This window comes from Aquila chrysaetos, chromosome 5 (genome assembly GCF_900496995.4).
Source record: "Aquila chrysaetos chrysaetos chromosome 5, bAquChr1.4, whole genome shotgun sequence".
Taxonomy (NCBI): Eukaryota; Metazoa; Chordata; class Aves; order Accipitriformes; family Accipitridae; genus Aquila; species Aquila chrysaetos.
In genome coordinates, this window is record NC_044008.1 from 46,196,913 (window position 1) to 46,213,989 (window position 17,077).

General features: G+C 35.9%; 1 protein-coding gene across 11 annotated transcripts in view; it reads right to left on the bottom strand.

Moving 5' to 3' along the window:
* Nucleotides 1-17,077, bottom strand: part of TCF12 (transcription factor 12) — a 175,984-nt gene that overhangs the window by 67,516 nt on the left and 91,391 nt on the right. For all 11 annotated transcript variants that reach the window (XM_030016097.2, XM_030016100.2, XM_030016095.2 and 8 more), the window contains one exon: nt 7,311-7,375. In XM_030016097.2, the coding sequence (XP_029871957.1) occupies nt 7,311-7,375 (65 nt within the window). The remainder of the gene's footprint in view (nt 1-7,310; nt 7,376-17,077) is intronic.

The following is a 17,077-nucleotide window of genomic DNA, read 5'->3' on the forward strand; positions in this document are numbered from 1 at the left end:
TCCCACTATTCACAATCACTCATTTCTTTCACTCTTGCCACTTCCAAGTTTTTTGTTCTTACAAAGCATGTGCAACAGATGTATACATGAATACAGATTTCATGTATACATGAAATACATGTAAAAACATGTATTTAGTAAACATAATCCATAGCTCCTTCCTGCATTCATTTTTCATACTGTTCTTTGCTTTTCCGATTTCGTCAGTAAATCTCATTTCTTCTTCCCACATACGTTTTTATACTCTTACCTCCTAACATTCACATTTTTGTCTGTATGCTTATTCTTCCAGCTGTTTAATGTTACCTGATGCTTTACTAAAAAAATAAAATCAGTTAATCTTCTCCATTATACTATATACACATTACAATTTTATAGTTTATGAACATAATAAAAATACTTTTAAGTTGGTGCTATTCAGTTCTATTAATTTTTCTCTATCAGCAAGCTGGTATCTACATCCTACTATGGACACTTGTTTTCACTCTTGCTGGCATATTCCTCACCACCTCACCTGTAAGACAAAAAAGTTGCCATTTTTGCCTATGCACAGTATGAGTGAGCTTTTATGTTCGCCCTAGACAACTCAGATTTCTGGAGTTCTACTCTTACTACACTTCTTGAACGTGTGAGATGGCTGTTAGAGAGCGTGTGCTCTGAGATACTATTTTCCCCAGCACTACAGGATTGTTCTTTAGATTTGCATCCTGCTCAAACTGCTTTAAAGTCTTTTTAAATTTGAAAGAGGCAAACCACTGACTACGCAAAGTAACATACACTTGCAAACATTTCTTTTGCCAAAATGATCATCTGTTAAATTGCCCAAGAAATTGGTGCTAAAGGCATTTTTGGGGTTTATTTCAAAGTTCTTACAGTGTATTTTTTTGCACAAAAATAAAACGAACTTTTTAGACTGTGAAGGATGTAACAGCTAATAAATACAGTTTTTCATGTTTGTAAACTTATTCTTTAATACATTCCTAAATTTGCAGACAAGATGCAAACCTTCATAAAGTTCCACATTAAATTGTGAAGAAAGTTGTTCGTAAGTCAATAAAGAAAGAAAGGTCACAAATTTTTGCTAAAAAGCCAACAGTGTGAATTCCCATTGCTCAATACCTATATTGCATTAAATTCTGTAATATTTTTCAGCACAAGTGAGTCAGGCATATACAAATCTAGCATTATCTGACTGGCAACCAGATGAGGAGAATGTTTATGTATTGAGTCATAGCAAATGTGGAAGATGGATGAGTTTGTTCCAACTTACTTCAACAATCAGGGAGAAGTCAGCTAATTTTTTCTCCAAGGTACTACCCAAGTAACAGCATACATTTCAAGTACTTTAAGAAACTCAATACATGCTCTGAAGATGCACAAAGGCCACTACAGCTGTCTTAATATTCCAGTGAAGCATAATTTTTTTCCTGATAAAGAAGAAATTGGGAAATCCTGTAAATTTGTCTGAAATTAAGTTTTAATATGTTTACTTGAAGTATATTCCCATAAGGAGCACTAAGTATGGTGCTAATGTGCATAAAATGCTGCTGTCATACTACAAAATTCAGGCTAATTCAATAATGCCTGATGTGCCTTACATCATGTTGCAATGATGCAATAATATGCTGCTAAATGAGTCACCTCACATTAGCATCACAGCAACAGCAGAGCTGATGGCTATTGAAGGGAAGATGGTGTAGCAGTATTACTGGAAACATTGATGGACCAGCTTTCTATTGGAAGTTTTTTCTTCATTAAAAAAAAAAAAAAGATTCTGAAGCATCCTTATTTCTTACCAATATGCACAAAACTTATATAATAATAGCGGCATAAATGAGTTTAAAATCCTTCTGCCACTACTAAATAAAATATATATAGTATACACAGTATCATATAAATTCTTCATATGATCTCTATGTAGAAATATATATTTCATACTGCATGAAATATAGTAGCATATGTATATATACCATGTACTATATAAAGTAGTATATATTTTATGCAGTATTTATATATATAATTTTACATAGACTAAGTGAAATGTATTTAGTAAATATAATCCATAGCTGCTTCCAACATTCATGTATTCTACAGATCTATCATCAATTAAACTTTTTTCTAAATGGATTTTGTAACATTTAAAGTGTCCCATCATCATATAGAACATACAGATTAGAGAGTTAGAAAAATAGGGTAAATTAAGATACGTCTCTTTATAGAAAGGTTAGACTTTAAACAAAAACTGGTGAATGCCTCTTCAGTTCTTGCCTAACATCCATTACATTTAGCACTCGATTTTATCTCCCTTCTCGTGCGTGGGATAGTATGCGGACTTGAAATTATGATGAAGGGAAGGTACATGTGTTATGTCCACATGTCAAAAAATCCATAATGTCTATTTTTCATGCATGATTATTTAGAATTAAAAGAGAATATTTAGGGTATAGTCACAAATAATTTACTATCTTCAGCCTACTGATGCCAGTGGGGAGAGACAGACTTTGCCAGGCACATGAGAACAGGCACTGTTAGGCTAAAGGAGTATCCCCCTCCCTCTATGCCAATTAGCTGGGGCACTTACAGGCTCAGGGGGATAAAGTCAGCTTCTGTGAAGACCCACAGAAACAATTAGAAGAATTAGTCTAACAGCCACACATGTATTGCACATTTATCTCAATTTCACTTTGAAAATACCAAAGATTCCTGGCTTTCTTAGAGCTCAGACCTGTCAAAGCAATGTGCAGTGACAGCTGGGTACCTTTTTGATGATATTGGAAATGGGAGTCATACATTCAGTATCTGAAGACTAATCTCATTTCTTTTACAGAAGCTACAGTTCTCAGTATTAAATTTCACAAATGTGAAGAAAACCCTTTTTACTACAAGAAGCCTTCTGAAAACTTAATCTATATCTGATTTAAGATTTGTGAAAAGATGCCCTTCCCAAATCTGCAATTACACAGCCAACAGGAATGGTGGAATCCCACACAAAAATCACAAACACCCCCCCCAATTCAAAGACAGAAATAGAGATGTTGTGTCAAGCCATGTAGCATTGCATTTCATTCTGATAGCAAAATACAGTTTTTACATTTCTTCTAAAATCTGTTGATTCTTTGTCCAGTAAAAGTTTTTGATATTCATCTAAACCAGCTCTGCATAAGCCTCGACTTGTCATCTTACCCATCCATTTAGAGTCTATATACTGTATGAACATCGGAAAGAAAAAAAAGGCAGTAAGAGTTGGAAAGGTGCAGAACATAGTGAAGACCTGTCAGAACGAGGAGGAGTATGCAGTAAAGTACAAATAAAGCCAAAAAAGGAAGAGGATTCAGAACTTTATTGCAAAGCACTAGACAAGCACATGTTTTAATGTAGCACACAAACATACACCATTAACCTCATTAACTAAACCACATAAAAAACACAGCTTAAGACAAATGCAACTACCTTATTCAACACTGTTACTTGCATGAATGGCCCCAGTGCAAAGTGCTATACTCTAGGATGCTCCTTTTTGGCTTGCTTAAAACACCTGATGGAAATAAAATCTGAAAGTATGCGCTACCTCTTTGGTAAAGTATTAATAAATTATTCATATTTACATTCTCGTGACTATATGTTATACCTGAATCACATTTCTTAGTTGCTTAGATTTTTAAGCTACGTTGAAAATCAATGACACTTAAACTCATACAGCCTAAATATAAAGCCTGTAAGTAGCTACCAGTCCATACAAATCACTGCTTAAATAATTTTCTATAAAGGGTGAGAATTGACAGTAAGAGTCTTAAACATTTCAGTTGACAGTGGTCTTAAAAATTTTCATTGCAGCCCTCTATAAACTTAATAGGAAGTAAAAATTAAAACTCGTCACACATCCACACCAGGTCATTAATGCCATTTACCCCAATGACATATGGAAAGAACTTTGGTTAAGAGAAGAACAAGTTAGAGAGTATTTGGAGAAGTTAGGTATTTTCAATTCATCTGTACCCAATAAGATACTCAGAAGACTGGTTCTTGCCATTCGTACAATTTCAGAAACCTTAGCCACTGTTTTTGAAAACTCATGGTTCGGAGAGAGTGCGGAGACTACAAACAAATGAGGTTTGGTTTGTTTGTTTCAGGGAGGAACAAAAGCAGTGGCTTATAATTGCTCAACATTTTAAATTTCTTTTTTTGGAAGAATACTGGAAAATTAGACTGCAAATGCCAGAAGATAACGAAGAAGTGATAAGTATTCAGCTGGAATAAACTATGTAAAACCAATCTCACTTCCTCCTCAGCTTTTACTACTTTCACAGGTGAACTAAGGAACCAAGAACAACTAAAACTACTGCTGAATACAGAGCATAGCTGTTGAAAAACAGTAGCTAGGAGTTCATGATCAAAACTGGCTGAACGTATTAACTGAGACTTTGCAGGCATCTGTTTTGGGCATCATTCCACCTCTAAATTAGTGACTTGGATGAAAAACGAAGACCACATTTACTAAATTCACAAAGCAACCCAGAAGGATCTACAAATGCAGTGCAAGCCTGGAATTGAAAACTGCACTGAAATTTAGAGAAGGTAGAAGCAATGTGTTAAAAAGTAAATAACATTTTTGCATATGGAACCTGTAAACTGAAAAATATAGGCTGAGGAATGACAAGCTGGCCAGCATTACCGTAACAAGGTATTGGGAAATTTTAGACCATCAGCAACCAAACAAGTATCAAAGATTAGATATTTTTTATGAAAAAAGGCAAATACCACATGGCAAAAAATTAACAGTGTTGCCAGAAAGATCCAGGAAATTTCTTTTTGCCATAATGGTAGGGCCTTAGATGAGGTACTTTACCTAGTTTAAAACACTGGAATTCCCTCGGGTTGTGAACCTACTGGAGAACATCTAGAGCAGAGCATAAGCTTTTCTACCAATATTTCAATCTGAGATAGACCCTGTTACACAGCTGCTATTAAAAACATACCTGCACTGTACTCTGCACTAAACACACCAATGTAAAAATTAAATCCACCTATGTCTTATCTTTTCTAAGGACTCCTTATCATCTTAATAATCTACTGGATTTCCAGCCTCTACAGACTTAAAAGACTACAGATTCTTCTCTGTGTCCATTGTCTGTAAGACAACAGTTAGATGCTTTATTTACAATGATATTTAGATAAGGCATCAGGGAATCTTTTTAAGAGTAAGTACATTTAAGTTAAGGAAAACAAAACTCAGTGTGGTCATGCAGTCTCCTCCATCTCTAGAGGTTTTTAAGAACTGACTATATGAGCATCTGTCAGAGACAATGCAGCTGATTCTTCATTCGGATTGTCAAAATGACCTCTCGGGATCACTTTTGACCTTCTCTATGATAGCTTTCAAACACTGCAGCTACAATGAGAGCTTATTTCAGGCACTGCCATGGATTTATGAAAAATACAAAAAAAACCCCAAAAGGTTCAGAAATCCCACCATGTTCCAAGCTAGCAAATGATTTCAAACGCTGTCAGATTTAACTGATAAGACCAAATTAAAGTACAAAGTATAACTTATCAAATAAATTTAAATTGAATTAAAATTTAATTGAAAGTTAACTCTATGATCATTTTCTATTATCCTGAATATAATACCAAAACAGATTTACCTAAACATTTTTCCCCATGTACTAAAAATGTTTAAGAAGGAAGAAACTGTGGGAGAAGAAATAGTAGGAAACTTATCAAAGGAATAAACTGTATTAGAAGTGATGTTAATAGAAACAAATATGTATAAGATTTTGGCTTTAAAATACCTACATGTAAAATACTTAATAGTAAATGGTACCAGGTATAAACAATTAGGAGATATAAAAGTATTTTCCTAAGTGAGAAGCCAAACAACAAAAATTACATTCATTACCGTAAAACAAAACAGAATTTTATGTAAAGTTAACAGAAACCCATTTTCCGACACAGAACATCAACTTAATGAAAGAGTAATGTGGAAATTAATTTGCTTCCAAACTAACGTCAAGTTTAAGTTATTATATTTAAATACAGTACCTACAGAGTTATTTGAATAACAGTAATAACACTAATACAATGTTCTACTGTCTAGACTGGCAATGATGTGAAGTCCATAACATGAACTTGAAGAGGTATACTGCTTTTTGTGAGAACACTACTGAAAGCTCACCCCTACAATTACAAATGGGTCTTTGTTTGTCACATCTGTGTTGCAGAGAAGTAGTAAGACTGTGAGAATGATCCTTTCTTAATAGGGGAAGTGATGTTAGGACTGCATTGCCACATGGTGCTGCCCATTCACAATTCCCAAACTACTGGTTAAGAGACTCAAAACCAAGATGTCAAACTCACATGCGAAGTTTTATCCTCTAGGAGAGATGTTCCTGAAAATATCAGTTCAAAGCAAATAGTCTACTGACAGTAAAATTAAAAAAAGATTCCTCTTTGAGAAAACAAGCATAACAAATTAATTTCTTAGAATTAAAAACATTATATATTTTCATTTAAATCTCTGTCAACAAATACTGAGTGTAATCAAATGCTAATTATACTTTTTATACACTCAAACTTCCTGTACATTCAAAACAGACTTAAACAATGTTCAATGGAGTATTCTTAATGCCGCTCATTAGAAATAACATGGAAAAAATATTCACTCTAAAATGAAGATTTAGAGACATAAAGCTTTCTTAATTAAAAAACGTATTATTAAGCCCAAAAAATAATACAGTATTATACTGGATAACCTAATTGTTAAACATTGAAAGCGTAGTAACAGTTTTCCTTTCAAAATGCACATGATCTCCACCAGGAGTAACAGTTAACTAACGAACTATATTCACCAATTACTGGTATTTTTTGACCCATTATATGTGAAAAATGTGAGTTTCACAGACTAATCCTGATGTTCAGTCAGTACTGGTCTACAATTCTGTTTGCAGACTCGGAGACAGGAACGAATAACTACAAAGGGTAAGAAAACTAATTTCACAATGATCTGTAGGAAAGAACTGAAGCACATTGCTCAATATGTTCAGACTAGTAACAATCTCCCTTTTACTAAAAACTTAGGACTTCACGCTCATGAGCTACAGAACCAGTTCTACTTGCACATAGCAAAAGTATCCCCTCTAAGCGGATGTATGCAAGTGCAAGGCAATTTGACCACACAGAACCCAGAAAATCTATTCTGCAAATTGTGGAAGACATTCTTGTTTGTTATGTTTGGTAGCCTGACACAATCAAGTAACTTAAACTAAATTTTAGTTAAGATTATTCCATTTGCTTTCAATCATCACTATACTTACTTGACAGCCTGGTAACCCCGTATCTCTACCATACAATGGAAATGGACCTCTATCTGAGGTTTTTCCTATAAAAGAAAGACATTGGAAATTAGGTTCTTTTTAAAATCTGCTAGATATCTGCATCAGTTGTCCTTATAAATGCAATTCAGAACATCTGTTAGCATCATAGTGAACTTATAAAAACTAAGTTGCACGAATAAAAGTGGCTTTTATACATCTGCGTTTAACACACTCAAACAGCACTACTGTAATAGATGACATACCTAATTCCATTTCTTACATAACCAGCCAGTAGAAAAGAACTACTGTAATTTTTTTATTGTTATAAAATATCCCTATCAGTATGTTTACATAAAAAGGGTAAAGGTCCAGCTTCCCTTTCATTTTCAATGAGCAAAGGTAGAGACACCTTTAGACATTTCTCCTTCCTACATGAAACTAACACATAGCTGGTATCATGTTAGAAGATGAATATACTAAGCAGTAAAATAAAACCAACAAAACAACATGAAAAGTGAACAAAAACTTCAATTCAGAACAACAAGAAAACCCACACCAAACTTAAACCGTGGCTGAATCATTCAGCTCTTGACACTCATCCCTTAAATCCTTAAAAATCCTTTCATGTACATTCCAGTTGGGTACAAAACTCAAGCAATACAACTGGTCAAGACAGGAAAACAGACTTTTCTCTTCTACCATATACGCAATATTTGCCTGTAGGTAGCACATACTGAATATAGTGCCTTATGCAGAGTGGTTGTCCTCTGATGTTGCTATCTGAGGTCGCAAGACAGTAGCAATGTATTTGTCAATTCCAGAAAAACTACTTAGTGCTGCATTTGTTGGTTATGCCACCAAACTGGCATGTTTGTATATTAAACCTTAGTGTGAAAGTTCTCCAGTAAGGCTCAGAAGTTTATCAAGCAACATTTTTTTTTAAAAATCTTGAAGTCTCTGCTGAACAATGTCAAGAATCAGACAGTTATCAAGTATGTGCATAACAAAACACCAAGTGCCTATGCCTGCCCCAATTATGACAGTTAGAACTATGAAACACCCCATACCACCACTCACGAGTATTATCCAAAGGTAAGCAGTAATAAGCCATGATACCTATCTATTTGAAAATGAATGTCATCTTACACAACTAGGCATTCCCTTTTGTAAACAATGCATGTGTCATCCAGCCCTCATAAGAAGAAAAAGTAGCCTTTCTTACACATTCCCATTTCAGTGACAAATAGCTCCATGCTATTGCAATTGCACTTATAAAACAGTACTTCCTTTGGTTTTTCTGATTTTTTCTCTTACTACCAAAAATCCCTAAATGTCATTTTCTAAGAGGAAAAACTAAAGTATGCTTATTGTTCATTTAAAAAGTGCATCTTGTATGAGCACAGAGGAAGAAGAAGTTTGAATCTCTTGGAACGACATCTCTGCAAGATTATCATCTTGATAACTATGGGTAGTCCAGTCAACAATAGTTTGCCTGAAAAATGGCAGCTCTGCTGTAACAAAGGGAGGAAGAAAGTTAACATTTTTCTGCTGAAGCAATTTGCCTCTAACAGCTATTGGGCACCAAGCAAATAAAATACCTAGCATGCAAAATTATATGAAGTAGGATGAATCATGCTGTTCATATTAAACCAGACTCAGCATTTTCTTTCCAGAAAATGAGAATCTTATACCACATGATAAACAACTTCGACTGAAGTATGCAGTATTTCAGGCAGGCTTTAAAACAAATATTTGTACAAGAGTCAATTACAGAGGCTAGAAAAATTATGATTTAAATTATGGTTTGTGTAGCAAGCAAAAAATTGTTAGATAAGAATGCATAAAATCATGTTATTTAAATGTTATCACTTAAAAAGTTTAGCAGGTTCATACTAAAGGAAAAAAGCTGACTAGGCTAGCCCAATCTATACTAAATTTGGTTCTAAGAAATGATCGAGAAAAGTCAAGGCTGCCTGACATTGCACTGCCTAAATATTCATCAAGAATTAAAACTGGATTAACTTAATATTTAACCTGTGTTCAAACGGCCAGGCTTTTCAATGGAGGGTTTGGAAAGCAACCTAGGATCAAGTACAAGACGGTGCCTTTTGTATAGAGAGTCTCCCAAACACATTCCCAGGGCAAACACTTAGATATAACTCTCAAACCTGCAGTAGTGTCACAATGTTAAAGGTACACATTTTTAAACAACAACAAAAAAAATCAACAGGCACACACTACAGAAACACACATTGAGCCCACACGCGAGTCCTGTTCCTGCTTCTGTCTTGTACTGTGGAACCACACCCTGTTGAGCCTTTTGCAAGACTGGAGCACTGTGTGAGCAGCACGATCTTCACATTCACACAGCAGAAGGACAGGAGAGAGAAGGTGAGCTGTCCCAGGCACGGCTAGAGCACATCTGTTACACTGCTCATGAGAGAAGAGGAAGGACTCCATCAACAGCCCCTGGAGCTTCACTGACACTACACTGAAAGGTTTCCCAGCATCCTGCCGTCTGGCTGTATCACATGAAGGTTTCACTATCAACACAATGGAAAAGTGAAAGAGTATTGACTACAAATCGCCTGTTGTCATTTCAACACACTTCAGCTGCTCAAGTCTAGGCACGAGGCTATTCTCACTATTTAAAGCCTTGTAAGCAAACATCATGCGTAGTGTTTACTTATCAATAAAAAGAGAAAATACTTATCAACTACTCCATGTAGTAAGTGAGTCAAGTACTTGAAAGGTGGGTAATGTCAAGTTTGAGAAGACTTCCTCATTGGTTTAACAAATAGGTAGGTCCCATACATAATGTCTGATCAATGCTCCGGCAGTCTCTGGCATCCAATAAAGTTCAAACACATAGCCAAATATATCAAAGCAGAACACCTTTGGTGGTTTTTAGCTTATCAAATACCTTTCTTAATTATTTAAGATTCCCTACAGATTGACAGAAAAGCATAAAAATGTAGAGTTTACTGTAAAAAACAAACTTATTGGAATATGAGTGCTTATGAGCATGCAAACTTCAGAAATACAGTGACACTGAAAGCCAAAGCAGACCCTGGAATGTCTTGCAGGTTTACCCCACAAGATCTGCTGTTGAGTATGTGATACCCTCTGTCTGATCATGCCCTCTCCACCCTCTGTCAAGAGGGTCTTGCTCAGTCAGTGCTCACTACACAGATGGAAATATTATCTTTTTTTGTTATAGCTGGAAATTCAGAAACATTAATGCTCAGCATTAAGGGAACATGAGGAAATTCACTACGGCACCCAACATTAATTGGAAGAAGGAGAGGGGTATGCAAAAACACTATTAAATGACAAAATCCTCATTGAATGTTTTCATTTGCACAGGTTTGTGTAAACATGGCTGTAAGGTAGTGTGTAGACATACCAGCTGGCAAGGTAAAGTAATGCCCAAGTGAAATTTATTTCCTCTTCAGATCCTATTTTATTTTCACAAAATATTCATGAGAAGTAAAGCAACTTTGGCCAGTTTTCTCAGTCCCAACACTTCCCATCAGACCTGTGCAGAAGGACTTCCTACACAAAGCAATTGTGAATCATCAGCTCCTTGATCATCTTTATCATGTACCTGCTGACTCACATGTTTTAAAAGTTATATGCTGTTATTTTAGAAACAAATCTATGCCTTACTTACAAAGTAGCATCATGGTAAACTTTCTTCAGGTTATATTTCAGTGGCTCTATATCCCAGAGTTTTGTCTTCCAACCAGATTTGAACTAAAGCAATGGACATTTAAAAATCATAGAATCATAGAATCATTTAGGTTGGAAAAGACCTTCAAGAACATTGAGTGCAACCATCATCCATGTCCACTAAACCATGTCCTGAAGTGCCTTGTCTACGTGCTTTTGAATACCTCCAGGGATGGTGACTCCACCACTTCCCTGGGCAGCCTGTTCCAATGCCTGACAACACTTTCAGTAAAGAAATTTTTCCTAATATCCAACCTAAACCTCCCCTGCCACAACTTGAGGCCATTTCCTCTCATCCTATCTCCAGCCACCTGACAGAAGAGACCAGCACCCACCTCACTGCAACCCTCCTTCAGGTAGTTGTAGAGAGCGATAAGGTCTCCCCTCAGCCTCCTTTTCTCCAGACTAAACCACTCAAGTTCCCTCAGCCGCTCCTCATAAGACTTGTGCTCCAGGCCCTTCACCAACTTGGTTGCCCTTCTCTGACATGCTCCAACACCTCAATGTCTTTCCCATAGTGAGGGGCCCAAAACTGAACACAGGTGCAGCCTCACCAGTGCCAAATGCCTGCTCCTGCTGGCCACACTAAAATAAAATAAAATAATTGAGTTGGATACATACAGAATGTTAAATCTGCACTGATCAACTGACAAGGTATTTGAATCTTTTAATAACTTGGAATAAGTTTGGTTTTTTGGTTTTTGGTTTGTTTTTGGTTTTTTTTAAGTAAGTTTCATGTGTTTTCATTAACAAAAACTTTAATGACCTAATTGCTGTCTAACAGCCTTAAAGCCCAAGGACTACAGAGTTAAAAGAAACTCAGCCAAGAAAATCCCACCAAGCATTCTGAACCACAAGTACTTCCTAACTTCATAAACTTAAAACCTTGAAACATTCTGTACCAATTCAAACATTAATAAGCATTTAGTAAATAATTATTTTTCTCTTGCAACCGCTTGTCTAAATGTGATATGCTCACAACTTAATATAGCTTTTGAATACTACACAAGGAATTGTATTCCATAATAAATCTATCTGTATAACAGCTGTGCAGCCTAAATACTCTTAACACAGAATGAACTGAAACAGCAAGATGCAAAGTGATAGTGAGCTGAAAACAGCACTACATTAACTCAGTAGTTGAGGACTACTTCAATGAATGTGCTATAAATGCCTGCCAGTAGTAAAACAGCCTTTTCCCACTGCTTCTAGATAATGCTTGGTTTATGAGAGGATGACAGAACATAAGTGCAAAAAATTACTTCAATTCCCACAGAATTAACCCTTTACAGACTAAAGATTTTTCTATGCATTGATAAAAATTTATTTGGTTGGCAATATGGAAAGCACCAACATTTTTTTAATGAAGCAATATTTATCATCCAGTATGAATACCACAGTGACCACAGCTGGCAGCTGCTCTGTTTGTCAGACATGAAGTACGTCTGCCCTACTTGCACAGAGAATCATCTTTCAGTGAATCCTGAAGCATGTTTTTACAGTTCCTAATCATCATTTCATCATTGATAACACTGTTAACCAGTCACAACAGGTAGCCTCCCCAAAAGTTAGTTTCTAACAAAACATTGGTGATACCTTTGAGAATTTAAAAAGTTATTAAACTGGTGTCGGTAGATGTGGCTAGCAATCAATTTTTATACTGTTTTCTCCCCATCCACATCCAGTAACAAAGTATCCAGCAACAAAATACCCATCTCTGTTACCCACAGAATTAACACATTCAAATAATTTTTCATATGCAGATCCAATATGACAAGGAACAAGCTGCAAAAGCTATACTTACAGGTGCATGTGGATGATGCAAGAAAAACATCCAACAAAGTAAACATTCTTCTACAACTCCTAATATCACTTTCCAACTTATCACAAAGTAGAAAGAAAGTATGCAAATTTTATAGAATAACACCCTTGCTGCCTCCAGTACAGGTCCATTCGTTACTTTTTCAAATTTTGTTGGTGTTAAAAATTCTTATTCAGCAATTATTCAGTACAATGAAAAAAATTTACATTTGATTAAAATGGAAAACCAGCTCTGCTCCTTGGATTTGGTGTGCTGCCGCCTTCTTAGAGGCAAGACTGACTGACACATGCAGCCATAAAAGTTTTACTACATATCTAGACGTTTCCCACAGCACCAGAGGAATCATTTCTTCCTCTTCTACTGCTGTATAGGCCTACTCATTAATAGAGGCTGTCACAGTTGTAATATCTGTCTTATACCTACAATCTTACCGCTAATATTTTAAAGGTACATAATACCCATATGTATATATTGTGAATACATGTAAAAATATTACGCATGTTTTTCCTTTTAATAATGGTGACCAAAACACATGGAAATGAAACAGAGAAGCAACACAACTTGAAGAAAGTGCATAAAACAAATGACCTCCTATTCTCTTCACAACAATTTGTTTAAGTATTATTGGCTAACGTGTGCCAAGCACGCTGCTGGCTACACTGAGGATGTTTAACAAGCCAGTGCCAAGAAGTGCAGCTGCTGGACTTGCAGCACCCTCCTCCTGCTCATCCCAAGCCAAATTACTCACTCAGCTACGAACAATGAAGCAGCAACACAGGAAAATGCCAAGTGCAAGTGAGATTAGTGATAAACTACAGGATCCCTACAGAGGTCAGTGATTAGCAGGTCCCCAGTTGTAATCACTTTCCCAACCTAGCCTTTATCTCACCATACGCTCCATCTTAGCTCAGTCTTCTTCTGACTGCAAGCAGCTTCCCAATCAATAACCCTTGAAGTCTTGCAAACTTATCGACACTGTCTTATCTTTTAATAAAGCAGTCAAACCTACATACCATGAATTGTCTGCAAACTCCTAAAACAAATTTTGAACCTTAAGATTAAGAAGTGATTCATACCTAACAAAATCACATTACTGGAAAATTTTGTAATAAAGTAACAGAACAAAAGAAAAAAATAAAAACATATTTAACCAGGAATGCCATGCCCAAGTGATGATGAGCAATGAAGTCTATACAGGTAATCATAAGAATGTTGGCCCATGTGTTCTTGAAAAACACAGATAAGGAAATCGTATGCACAGACTGTGATTAATGGAAAAAAAAAAACCACAAACAAACCCAACATTCTTTTAGATATCCCCCCCCCCCCCCCCCCCCCCCCAAAGTGTGCCATCTTCTAAAACCAATTTTCCCAGACAGGAGAAGAAAAAGTTTAGCAAAGCTTGATTTTAATACTACAGATTTGCCCCCTACTTCTTTGCTCAAAATTCTGAAAGACCATCATCCTACAAGAACAACTCTAATAACCTGCAAGAAGTAAAAGATTATGATTTTGAATGAGATTTATGGGATTTAACTGTCCAGTCTCAGGTCTGCCAGAATTTTCCATGCCATAAATTCTCATTTGTAAGATAGCATTATACTTCTGCTATCTAGCCCTAGTACCTACTTGTCTTATTTGGAGCAAGAACTGTTTTTCATATGTAAATGATCCAAAATGTGGAAATTCTGAACCTGGAATTAACTGGAATCAACTTCCCATTATAACTGTTGCAATTTAGGAATGATACTTTAGACAACAAATACTGAATTATTGCTTTTGTTGACATTTGGACAGGATCATCTGGAAAAAAACTTTTTTTTTCATTGTGCTTTCCAAAGATTAGAAAAGTTCAGAAGTCCTTTTATACTTATAGATGTGTGGGCATTTGCAGGTGTCTTTCACTGTAAGAATTCTACTGATTGAACTGACCAAGCAATAAATCTAAAGAGTACATTAAGATGTTAAACACAGAAGTCAAGGGATTTCTCACAACTTCTTTAACACAATATTTTAAAAAGAAATAATGTCAGTGCGTGAAGTGGTATTAAAGAACCTGCTTCCCAAAGACATGCCTTTGACACTTTCATCCCACTGATTTGTAAGTACTTCTAAGAGAAGATGGAATATTTTGTCAGTTTGCAGAGCACTGCACAGATCTTGTGCTATAAAAACAATTTATTAATGCTCTTTATGTACTTCAAATACACAGGAGGAAGGGGTGGACTAAATTCCACATTATATTTGGATTGACCCTATGAACTTGTAATTTATATGCTCATGTCAAATGAAGAACATTTCTGTTCCATCAGTGGCTGATCCATGAAGGCTCCTTCCTCAGTACTATTCCTGTCCCTCCACTTACCAGGCTTATACTGTGCTAAGTAACAAATCAAATGTTTGCAAGGCTAAAAGGGACTGAAGTCTCAGCAGGAAGATGCACATGAATAACTGAAGGCAAGGGGAAAAGAGGGAGTACAAATCTCTTAGATGAAGAAAGACCTTTCTTCTCCTCCTCCCCCAAGCATATGTGGGCAAGTATCCGTGAACCAAATAATTCTTGAATAGCTGTTTAGTGTATTTAGTTTCAATTCTCCACTACTACATCTACCCTAGGCTAACCTTACCATAAATAACGTTACCACTCTATTAACCCGTTAATGTGTGCTATACGTAGATAGAACATCCAGTGGGAGAAACACACTAAAAATTACTACACTAAAAATATACTAAAAATGAGGGAAATCAGGGATGTACAATATCCAGAAGACAATAACCAAACTGAGTATGCATATGAATACACACACATTCCACACTGGTGACAAGAAGGCATTTTATTGCATGCATTTACCCATCTCACTTATCCACCCCATGCATTTCTAGAGTATCCAAGTGTCTTCACTTTGACTATTAAAATATTTCTCCCTTTGCCATCTTCCTCATCTCATCCCCAAGGGATTTAGTTAAAATTTTCAAGCAACTAACAAAGTTGCTACTTAAAACTAACTTGAAAAGCATCCCTTGCTCTCCTGGTGTGGAATTTGTCCCAGATCTAAGGACAAATATTACTCAGCTCCTATCAGTGACTTTGAACATCAAGTACATTCTTAAGTCTGAAGTCAAGAGGATTTTATAATTGGAAATGAATAGAGAATCCACACTTTACAACAGAATGCTACACCTGTTTCCAATTAAAAGATTATTTTGGTGACACTACTTACTACAAATTGCTAAATTACTTTTTAAAAAAATATATATAATTATATAAAATTTAAAAAATAATTACAATCGTACTCTGTTGTACAAAAGTTTTGACAGTTCTCATTTGGATGACTTGCATAACTTATTCAAGCTTCACCCTTCACAGGCAATACAGCCAACCCAATCGCACAGAAATAGAAGTCTGTAAATCAGGTATTCCCAAACTGTGGTCTCCAGACTAGCAGTAGCTGTTAGACTGAACAAACAAACAAACAAACAAACAAACAAAAAACCCCACAAAACACACCCAAAACAAAACACAGAAAGCCAAACACCAAAACCCCATTAGAAGCTAAAACAGATTTCAGAAGAAAACAAAACATGTTAAGTGTTTTCCCAGTATTACTGCTTCAGGAGAACAATTTCTGCAGACACCGCAGAGTAACCAAATTATCTGTTAAAACAGGAGGGGAAATCCTCACAAGACAGTGCCTGAAAGGACCCATCTCCTGTTCAGGGGCTGAAAACTCCTAACTATTCACATGCACTGTATGCAAGCACAGCGAGCCAAAAGAAGGTGAAACAAAAACCCCATTAAAAATAGTTAAATAATCTAAATTAATACAAAGCACCTAAAATGCTAAGAGCTTAAAATAGGTGCTCTTATTTCAGTATAAAACCAGTATTTACAGTAACGGACTTTAGATTGTCCAGAAATAGAAAGCAATCCTACCAAGCCCCAAAACATTGAAGATAATTGCACAAGAAAGCATCACTGTGTTGCAGAAAGGCAAACTGGTATTGGAGCTACACAGAGGATGGACTTTTAGCTATCTACTAAAAAAACACTCAAAAATATAGATCTCTCCAAACCATCCTCTCATCTGTAGGTACCCCATGTCTCCATATATTTATGAAAACTGCTACCTTACTGCCAAGGCACCTGAAGGACGAATACTGTTTTTTTTCTAAAGTCATATTCCCCCCCCCAAAAACAAACAAACAAAAAAAA